This window comes from Centruroides vittatus, unplaced genomic scaffold (genome assembly GCF_030686945.1).
Source record: "Centruroides vittatus isolate TY-2023 unplaced genomic scaffold, ASM3068694v2 contig_888, whole genome shotgun sequence".
Taxonomy (NCBI): Eukaryota; Metazoa; Arthropoda; class Arachnida; order Scorpiones; family Buthidae; genus Centruroides; species Centruroides vittatus.
In genome coordinates, this window is record NW_027122579.1 from 297403 (window position 1) to 308507 (window position 11105).

The 11105-nt window shown below is 30.3% G+C and overlaps 1 protein-coding gene and 2 non-coding genes across 3 annotated transcripts; 2 read left to right on the forward strand and 1 right to left on the reverse strand.

Annotated features, from left to right (window-relative positions):
- Positions 1–2149: 2149 nt before the first annotated feature.
- On the reverse strand, positions 2150–4749 carry Bulli (regulator of MON1-CCZ1 complex protein bulli). The gene has a single exon (XM_067280635.1). It carries the CDS (start codon positions 4686–4688, stop codon positions 2757–2759), a length of 1932 nt encoding a protein of 643 aa, XP_067136736.1. The 5' UTR covers positions 4689–4749; the 3' UTR covers positions 2150–2756.
- Positions 4750–6097: 1348 nt separating this feature from the next.
- On the forward strand, positions 6098–6170 carry TRNAK-UUU (transfer RNA lysine (anticodon UUU)). The gene has a single exon. It is a non-coding gene; the product is annotated as a tRNA-Lys (tRNA).
- A 3863-nt stretch (positions 6171–10033) lies between these two features.
- Positions 10034–10107, forward strand: TRNAI-GAU (transfer RNA isoleucine (anticodon GAU)). The gene has a single exon. It is a non-coding gene; the product is annotated as a tRNA-Ile (tRNA).
- Positions 10108–11105: the final 998 nt, after the last annotated feature.

Here is an 11105-nt window from a genome sequence, read left to right on the forward strand (position 1 = left end):
ATTTGTTATATTTCCATAATGCAAAAAAGTTAGGAAATTATACATTTTGCATTATTTTCCATTAAGCTATTAATAATATAATAATAATTTTTTCACTGAGTTTTTGTATAATTATAAAATATAAAATAGGAATTTAAAAATGAAGATTGTCATAGTAAAGTAAATACATTGTATAATTAATAAAGTTTAAATTCAGAAAAGCAGAACTGTGAACACATTTACATTAAACAAATTATTGTTTATTCTAAAATGTTTTTGTGAATTTAAATTTTGTTACTTTTACAAAATATAAAAATTAAAGAAATAGTAAGAAATTTCTCTGTATGAGTGCAAGAAAGTAGAAAATATACGATTAATATGAAATAAAAAATTGAACGTGAATTTTCCTTGAATGTTTCGGGATTTATTTAAGCTAAGGTTAATTTATCTTAAATAAAACTAGTACAATTATTATATCTCAATGAAAAAAAAAGGCTGTTACTATTAATAATGCAAATTTACAAACTATAAACTATTGTTTGCCCAATAACCCAAGCAAAAGCAACTTCTATCGTTTAACTTGATACGCTTTTTACTCGAGTATTATTAGGATTTGCAACGATTTAATATAATTCTTTTATTTCTCTGGCAGTTTTTATTAATCTGTTAAATAATTTTCATAGAAATCATTTTCTTTTTTGCAAATGTAAATTTGTTCAATTTATAAATTTGCATTATTAATCTATTGAATAGCAGCTATTATGAAACTTCTTGTCAATTAATCATTTTGGATCACGTACAAAAGCTACAGCAAAATAGGATGCATTCATAAATTTTATAATTGTGTATTATCATTATCTTATAATGCAGTAAAGTATGCTCCTTGAATCCAATAATCTCCCGTACAGATCTTTACAATTTATACATTTCTACAAAGCGTACGATTTACTATCTCGGTCTTGGCCTTTACTTTTTATTAATTCGTTCTTTAAATCGAGTAACAAAAATTAAATATCAAATCCGTTACGACAACGGCACCTATTAGGCGATAATTAATTATCGATGCCGAACGAAAAAAATTAACAGCAAATGTATAAGACCGCCGAAATCCAGAAATCGGTCGTGGGTTCGCATCCGATTGACGGGTCGGCCGTGTTAACTTTCCGGGTTTTCTTCACGTGACTAATATCCGATTAAAGTCGGTTCCTCTAGAAAGCCTCTCGAGACGAATTCTGTTTGGCAGAGCGCCGTGTGTTTGTTGCCTTCTTCCATTGCCAAATTCACAAAACAAGCAGCAAGTAGAAATCACGAAAAGTCCTGACTATCCACTTGCAAATATTCCATGTTTCCAATCACAATAATTTCCCAAATAACATATTTTTTAAATTCAATCTTCTTTTTTTTATATGGGTGAATTATTCGGGCAGGCATAACTAGTATTCATTAATTCTTGATAAACTTTCCAAGTTCCTACCTATATCTGAAAAAAATGAATGATTCGCTTCTTAAAGACTATTTTGATTATTTTACAATATTTCTTAAATATAATGCTGTGGTTTGAACTTAAAGGTTTATACAACTAGAAAATAAATTGGAAATAATCTCAAAATCACTAGCACTTTTAATTTTATATAAAAATGATTAATTTCTACGAACAGGCAGTCAAATAAGATTTGTATTCTATAGTTAGAACATGTTTGCTGTTAAAATAAGTTTAAAACATCAGCATGATGTAATCTTAATTATAAAATTTACCGCTGGATGCAAATAAACCTAAAAAATTAGTAAGGTTAATTTTTAACTTGTTTTCAAAACTATATTTTAAAATAATGCGAAAAGAATCAATCTACATAATGAAATTCATCTCTAAGCTCTCGATAAAGGTAAAAATAATAAAAAGTCATTTATTTTAACATTGAACTTTCACAGAAACAAAACAATGTTTTTGTCAAAATGTCTTTGCAGCCATCATTCAATATAATGGCTTACAATACTTTTATTTATTTTCTTGATACATACATATAATAATATCTAGAGACATTCCAAAATTGCATTTAATCCATTTATTTTTTTATTAATATATTTGAAATTATTACTGTTATTATGAAAGATTTTAGATGCTTACGTAGAATTTGGATGAATCAAAAAATGAGCCTTTTAACAATCTGAGTTACATCCTTATTAATATTGCATATTTATTTAAAACATCAATTACTGTATACATCTTTATTTTATCTGTAAGAAACTATATAAAGAAAGAAATATTTGTTTTGATGCATATTTACAACTGATAAGTGGTCTATAAATACGGACTAGATTATATTTGCACAAATACCTTGTATTGGGCATTCGGTTAATTGCACCTCATTCTGTACATAATTACTATCTCCTACGATGATAAGTTTCACGAAATTGTTTATCAATTTTTATCAAGTCAATAAATTATTACAACTTCAAAAGGTCCTTTTTTTTTTTTTATAAAGAATTCATATATTAATATTTTAACAACTAACACCAGCCTTTCTTCTTTAATCTGTCCTGTTTTTCATTTTCTCAATACATTAACATTATAAATTTATTGAAAAATAAATTATGTAATATATAAATAGTCTCCTCCTAACACTTTTGAAATAATAATAATTCTCTATGTACCAAAACAATTGTTTGCAAATTATGTGAGGCATTTATACACAATTATTTATTGTTATGATCTCTAATTGCTCAATATTCTCATATACCAAATAACAGAATTGTACTATTTTGCATTCGATTTAATGTCAGCTTGTTTGTGAAGATCCAAAGAGCATTTCAAAATGCTTTGTATACAGATCGCAATGTTCACCGGGTTCAAACTGCGGCAATCCTCTTAACCTGATGTTGCGTTGTTCGAAAAACTTGTAAACGGCATAAAAAATCGAAGGATCGTCTGTGTTCTTTGCTGCGTGTAAAAATTTCCTTGCAGAAACTGTATCGATATTTCCACAATTTCTTATAAACCTCAGAGCAGATATTATCTGTTGTTTGGAAAGAAGAATTTCTACAATTTCTTCATTAGCTTTTCCTAATCTCTTCAACATGTCCAAAGCTAACTGGTCAGAAGCAGGATAGAGATTTTGCAATGAAAGTAATAAACATGCTAATGGTTTAGAATCGGTTAGAATTTGGTACTGTAGAAACTGATGAAGCTGATAAAAACAACGATGCTGAACCAAATGATTGATTAAAAGTTCGTGAAGAAAATGTTGCACGGACAATTGATACTGCGTCAATGACCGAATGTATTCCACAAGTATGGCAACGATATATTTATAGTTTGAATCTTCGCTAACTTCAAAGACAGAAAATACCGTATACATGTCCGACTGATCGCACACGATCACGGGTTTTGGCATTATAGACGATTGTGCTCCCGCAACCGCACTTTGTCTTTCCACGTGTTTTTTACAAACAAGATTTAATTTGTCGAATATTTTTGATAGCAACGATAACGTATCTTCGCGACGAGATAAAACAACGTTCTTGCAAACTTCTAGCAAAACAGATTTCGAATTTTGACGGAGCAACAGAAAATCGACGAGGAGACATTTGTTGTCGATCATATTAATTATAGGTTCTAACTGCAGCTGGACATACCAAAGACAACCTAATTTTGCATCGATTATAATATTAGGTTGAAACACCACCCAATTAGGAGAATATAAATCGCACACTTGTTCGTCACCGTCAAAACTCATATGAGGTGGAACAGACGATAATTTCAACACAAAAGGTTTAATGGGACACGGACGCACAACGGGCACGTGATAAGTGACAAATCCATCGCTATCTCCTGGCAGTCTAACGTCGAACAACATGGAAGTCTTCGAAGCCTGATGATGAACGACGACCAGGTCGTCGACGACGTGAACCGCAAATCTACCGCTCATGTCGAGTTTCAGTATGTCGGTCTTACGGGGCGGACCGTCCTTCTGCAAAGAATAGAGAACGATTTCCGCCCCTCCTCCACCAGACGTACGCGGCTGGTGCCTCAACACAATCACGCATATTTTTTGATAGATTGTCTCTAGAGTCACGTCCCGTTCCAGCAAGGACAACTTTGGCGGTTTGGGAACGACGGGTAGATCCACTTCAAATTTAGGAAGCCTGAAGATGGCGCCGGGTTTAAACTGGAAAGGATTCATTATATTTCCCATCATTCCCGAAGATATCAACAACAGAGAAGATTCCGGCTGGTAAACGAACCAATTGACAGGAATGTTAACGGTCTTGACGGACTTCAGGCTTCTCTTTTCGGATATAACTTGATACAACTCGATCCCGTGATCGGTTACAAAGGTTATTTCGTTCACACAAGTCCAAACAAAACCTAAAATCTTAGTTGCTTTCCCTTTACAACTTTGAGAATATTCTAAGGTGTCAATTTCCTTTCCAGTGAAATTAACAAATTCTACAGATTTCTGGCACCTTTGTATGGCCAAAACTTTCTGATCGGGTGAAAATTTAATGGAGATAACGACTCCTTTATCTTCCATTCGAAAATGGGCATTTGTACGATCGTCTGGTCCTTTGACCACCACTCCCGTAGCACCACCAGAACGAACTGCAAACACCTGTCGGTTTGCATCGTCAAAAAACACATTTGTTAATTTGCTAACCGGTTCGAATCGTATAGGGTTCGGACTTAATTCAAGAAAATACGGAGACTCCATCTTCCACCAAATATCCCCCAATGACTAACGGTTTATGTTCCCTCTGGCGGCAGATTACAAAAATATATTTTAAATTATTTTTTTAATAATTCATAAAACTATTTATCTAAAATTTATGTATTATTAATACTTTTACGTATAAAAGTATACGTATTATTTGTAAAATTCGAGTGTGTATTTTCAAAAGAAAAATCTTCTGTTTATAAAGAAAATAATAGTTAATAATTTCTATTGCTATAAATGTTTATAAATAATAATAAATTCTATTTTTATTTATAAATAAAAACACAATCTAAAACTATTTCATCTTCAAATACACAATATAGTATGTATAGTGTTATAATTTTAATAGGATTCGCGCCCTCTAGGAATTTCGGTAGACAAGTTCGGTGAAACGAACTTAGGGATTTTACCCTTAGATTAGGGGGAAATTATCAGGATGGAGGGAAATTTAACGGAAAAATGTAAAATCTGCCCATATTGGTTAGTGGAGTTTCATCGATGGAGTTTCTAAAAGTCACATGATGCTATTCGACTTTGCCCGCCCGAACGTGAAAATTTGTTTCTCTGGATTGTTAAAAAATTATATATTTTTTTTATTTCATAAAACAGAAGCAAAACCAGAGGAATTTTAGGTGTTTTTAGCGGGTTTACATAACAGAAGGTTGACAACACTAGATATTGTATTGTTTGTGATGTAACATAACGCGATAGTGTATTTGTGAATTATAATCAAAAACAAACTTTCAAATAACCTTTGAAACAAAATGTAATTTGTTGTTTTTAAAAATATGCCTGTTATATTATTATTATGTTGATAAGAAAATTTTCCTTGAAAAATGATATTAATAGTAAAATATAATAGACAAAAGAAAGGCATTTTTCAGAACATGTGGCTTAGAACGATAAAATTCAAATTTACAATCATTTATGATTTAAATGTTCGTCTTTATTTTAAATTAATATAAAATTTACATCAAAGTTAATCTAGTATTATATAAATGAAAAGAAAAATGTTAGGAAACTTTCAAAATATTTATTTATCTCAATAATAATGAGACAGCAAGTGCCTTTTTAATGAAAATGTAAGTATATATTTTAATAAATTTAATTTTTTTAAATAAAATTGCTGTATATTTTACATGTTAAAATGATTTATATTTAATTTCCGTTTCCCAAAAGTTGCTAAAATTATAACGCATTTTCCTTTCATTACGTCATTATGCTACGAATGCATTCTTTTTACCGAACAAAAATTATTACTACTTATAAAAATTTAGATTAAATAAAAATACACATTTCCCGAAAAATGGTAAGTAAGTGAAACATGAAATAGACAAATACGTCACCACGAAGGTATAGTAATACTGAAATTGCTTATATAGAATAAAATAGACCGCTTTGCACAAGCCCGGATAGCTCAGTCGGTAGAGCGTTAGGCTTTTAACCTAACGGTCCAGGGTTCGAGTCCCTGTTCGGGCGGAATATTTTTTTTCGCCCCCTTCTACTTACTTATCTCTTCCATCTGCTATTTATTCCGAAATTGCGATAACATTAAATAGAATTATATTTGTATTGCGAATTAAACCATCTTTGTACATGTATAAAATTACATTTTTAACAAAGTACGGATGGTGGTGACACATCGTGGAAAGAAAGTGAACTATTTCGCATTTTTTAACTACGGTAGTATTTTATTAAAATCTTGATCTTATTTTATTAATTTATATTTCCTTTGTAATTAATTAATTTTTATATTATAAATTTCATATATTTAAAAAATCGATTTTTTTTGTGTATAAGTGTTTGTATCTGTAGGAATCGAATATAATTTTTAAATTTTATTATTCGAAGAGAGAATATATATATATATATATATATATATATATATATATATAGCTCTTAAAACAATGTCATTTCTTATTAAGCGTGCAGATAAAAATATGGAAATGAACGTCGCATTCTGTTTAAATGGCTTAACTCGAAACAAATCGGAAAACGCTGGCGCAAAACGGAAGCATTAATTGTCGCGCGGATTATTTAAATAACAAATATAAACGAAATCATTTCTGGTATTGCCACTCTTATGAGTGTAATTATCATTAAGGTAGGTAAACCAGAATAATGATCAATAAAATGCTTGACAAAGCAGGAGGAAGCGATTAACGGACCGTTAATTTTTCCCGCAACTGACCTTTCTTGCAACCACCGACGGTAGCTCCACCCAACGGGTTTGAACGTGGATGGAAATCGTGATATTCATCTTCTCGAGCATATTTTCTAATATAATAAATGATTCTAACTTTCCTCGGCGAATAAATAAAAAGGAAGAAAAAAAAATGTTGAAATTATTAGTAAAAGGTTTTCCGATTAATATATTAAAAGTGCAACAGATCATTATCTAACAGTTAATAAAATTGTTTTTTTTTTAATTTTGCATTGTTGCCAGATGCTATTTTATGACGTAAATTAACTCGAAATATATTTAACCAATTTATTTTAAAATAATTAAAATTATCGATATTATAATTAACCGATTCGTTTATAACTGTATTATTTACTTATTTAAACAATTAGATAATTATAAAACTATGATAATGCATAGCGGGAGAAGGAAGAAACAAATATTTTCATATCCCCGCTTGGGTGAAACGAAACAGAAGGTGATGCTAATCTTCATTCTCCCTTTAAATAGCTCACTCCCCGTATGGGCGTTCGGAGAGTAATTAATGACGTCATTTCCCAAGTTATCTAGACTCGAAAGACGTCAACAGGACATTAACTGAATTATTTGAATAAATAAAATGCGCTTATATATCGGACATCGTACATTAATTATTGCCTATATTTTAAACCTTCCGCTAACAAAATTTTAATGTTTGTAATGCGCCGCAAACATTCGGATTTAGTTTTTGATTAAATTTAGACTATTTAAGTTGTAAAATCAATGTCGAACGATCAAAACTTTGATTTAAAATACGTGGCGATGCGCGTTAATACGGCACATGTTCACTCGCATTTAGCGTTGTGGTTCCCTGCGTGAAGGTATGTACACGTGTAAGAACGAAAAAACCAACTTTTCCGCTTCATCACTACATATTTTATTTGTTTATGGTTCTTAGGAAGCACTTTTTCAAGTCGGATTTTTTTTAATCATTAAACGTTACGTTAAAAAATTTATAAAAGTAAAAACAGAACGGGTAAACTTTGCAACAAAAACAATAGAAAAATCCATTTACAAAATTCCACTCCTGCTACATTTAATTACGGTTATTTACTGAATTTGGTTAAACTTTTATTCTAAAATGAAGAAATGTTATTGTTTAGAGTATGAGAGTTATGCAAAATGCATATTTTTTTAGAGTGTAGAATGAGGTCGACTGTTACATAAATAGAACGATTGCAAATTGCAAAGTGTTTTTTTTTTCCCCTTTATAAGCGAACCAGTTAATGATTTCTTTTAGTTATCAGCGATGTAATAACGAAGGATGTCGAAAAAAAAGCAAAACACGTGATACTTATTGGTGCACTTTCGATACAGCCTCATATAATTTCATATATAATAAGACGGAAGTGTTATATAGCCTAAATATATATAGTTTAATTATCTTTATAATCTTATCTGAATATATAGGAAGTACCTTAAATATTTTGTAATTAAATTTTAACTGTTTGATTAAAAGATTGAAGAAAAGTAATTAAAATTTTACTCTTCCAATTGGTACATTATTTAAATTAAATTGTTAAATTTATATATATATATCTTTAGGTAGAAAATTACATTTTTGCACAATTCCCTAGGGAGAATGCGGCTAGAGAAAGATGCGGGAAGCGGGATGACGGGACGTTTCGTTGCCTTTTGTACGTAATTTTTCATCGTAATCAACTTATCCGACATCTAATCTTATGTTAAACAAGAGTTCCATAAAACATGTCATCGTATACACAAGTTATAAAAACTTTTATATTGATATTATAAAGCGTTGTCACGCTTGTCTAGTAGACTTCGACGACTTTGAATCGAAGTGTTATTTTCAGGGCGTAGACCACAATTGAATACAAACTTAAAAAGAAGATATATGGGTTTCGTTGCCGTAAATATATCTTTAGTTCAATGTGACCCGTAATATCAAACAGAGTTTAATAACCTGTATCTTAACTGGTGGTTGACACGAATTGTTCTACAAACGATTAGAAAGTGAATGCTTATGACTATAATCTATACCCGAAGGCTCTTGTCAGATTTTATATTATGTGTCTACACCTCGTTGTGACGCCGAGTGTAACAACGCACGAGTTTTTAATCCAAAAGAAAGATGTTTATGGCTACGACAAAAATAGTTAATGTGGAAAGTTAAAAGACGTGATCGCTCTTTAAAAAAAACATTTTTTTTCCTTCAACTTCTCTTACGTATGTAGGTCTGTACATTGGGAATAAAGCGAACGTTGTATAGGTTATTGCACGATTTTTATCAAAGAATTTTTAATTAGATTATTAATATTAAATGTTAAATTCTGATTGTTATAGCATTGCGTAGGTGTGGCACATCGAAGTGTGCTTCATTCCTTCTAGTAATTTGCACCTGATGCGTAAACATCCCACTCTCATCATTAACACAAAGGAAATGGAATGCAGATAACGTTTCGTACGAATGAAATCACTTTACGAACTTTTATACGCCAAATTGAAAATGCAGCATGGTACAAATGAAATTAAACTTTTATTTGCGAATTTTCTGCTGGCAAGTAATAATACTCCATACGAATTTTAAATTTGCACCAAAGAGTAAATGCCTTTATGAACAATGCGATATAGTAATTATGTTATAAATACAGTACTGTTAATAAATAAATAAAATAAATACTGTACTGTTAAGTACACATCATTAACAAGTGTGGCTTTCAATCTATACATTCTTGCAACTCCTTGCAAGTTCTTGCAAGCGACTCTTAATGATTTCTAACCCATAAATAACATTGTTTATAAAGAATAAGAATTACAATTTATATTTTTATCCATTTGATAAATGATAGTAACTTCATTAAGACGGCATTTAGTTCTATTGTCTACTTTTGGACACTTACCATCAATTCTTAATCTCTTAAATCCTTCTTTGTATTTATAAAACAAAGTTTACAATTTCAGAATTTAGATTTAATTCTGGAAAAATAAAAGAGTTAAATTGGAATTTTATGCAGATTAATATCGGAGAAATTCGAAAAACTTGTGTGCGCCACTACTTCCTTATGTAAAACTGTAAATCGTGGGTTTTCCTTATTAAAAGTAAAAAATAAATAAAAATCGTTTAGATTTATATAGACAAAAATAACAGTGCGAAAATCGTGGCCCGTTAGCTCAGTTGGTTAGAGCGCCGTGCTGATAACGCGGAGGTCGTGGGTTCGACCCCCATGCGGGCCAAAAAAATGTATGTATTTTTTTATACCCTAAACCAATATGTTTTTAACTTCTAAACGTTTTAAACAATAAAATAACGTTTTAATTTTGAAATAAAAATGCCACTCGCCTGCAACCAACTTATTCCGAACTAAACTTTCCTTCCTCTTCCCTAATCGGCCAACATATGCTGCAATCTGGTGGCCGAAATTAGAAGCGTGGGTTTTCATTTTAAAAATATAATTATATATAAATAATAATAACTATTATTATTAAAAATAGTAATTTTATAATTTAAAATTAGAAATAATTTTCTAAAAATTTGTTTAAAATTATATTTTAAAACACTATATTGAAAAGTAAGTGATAATTATGGGTGTTAACTTATACTCATGCAATGAATTTTAATATTTATAAAACCTAAAGTCGTAAGTTTTAAATATAACTGTTTTATTTTAAAATAAGAAACTGAAATTATTATTATTATTATTATTAACGAAAATAATTTCAAATTATCAATTTCAAAAATAAATTTTCTAAACTTAATTATCATTGGTAATTTTTTTAATGTGTTTTTCTGACTTAATGCTGTTATAGAGATAGATATTTATCTGTTTTATCAGCTAGATTGTTTGGAATTTAGCAGTGAACCGATTAATCTGATAAGAAAGTGATAGAACAGCCACAGTCGAGCTACTAGATAGATAGGACATTGAACGAGCGAGCGGCACGTGTTACTAACAAAATGTCGAATTTTGTAGAGAATTCTGCATCACACCTTTCGCATTCTTACTTTTTTTCTTTTCCTCCCTTTTTTTACCGCCGATTTACTTGGAAAAAAAATTAATTGTCCTACATTCTGTTATTTTTGGATATTGCACCCGTTTGAGAACAATCGTGTTGCGGCCCGTCTTTACTCGACCATGCGTGAATATTTGTTTTTTTTAATAATATATTTATATTATTATTATTTTTTTAAATATTAACATCTTACGTAAGGATGATTTGCGATTGTTAGGTTT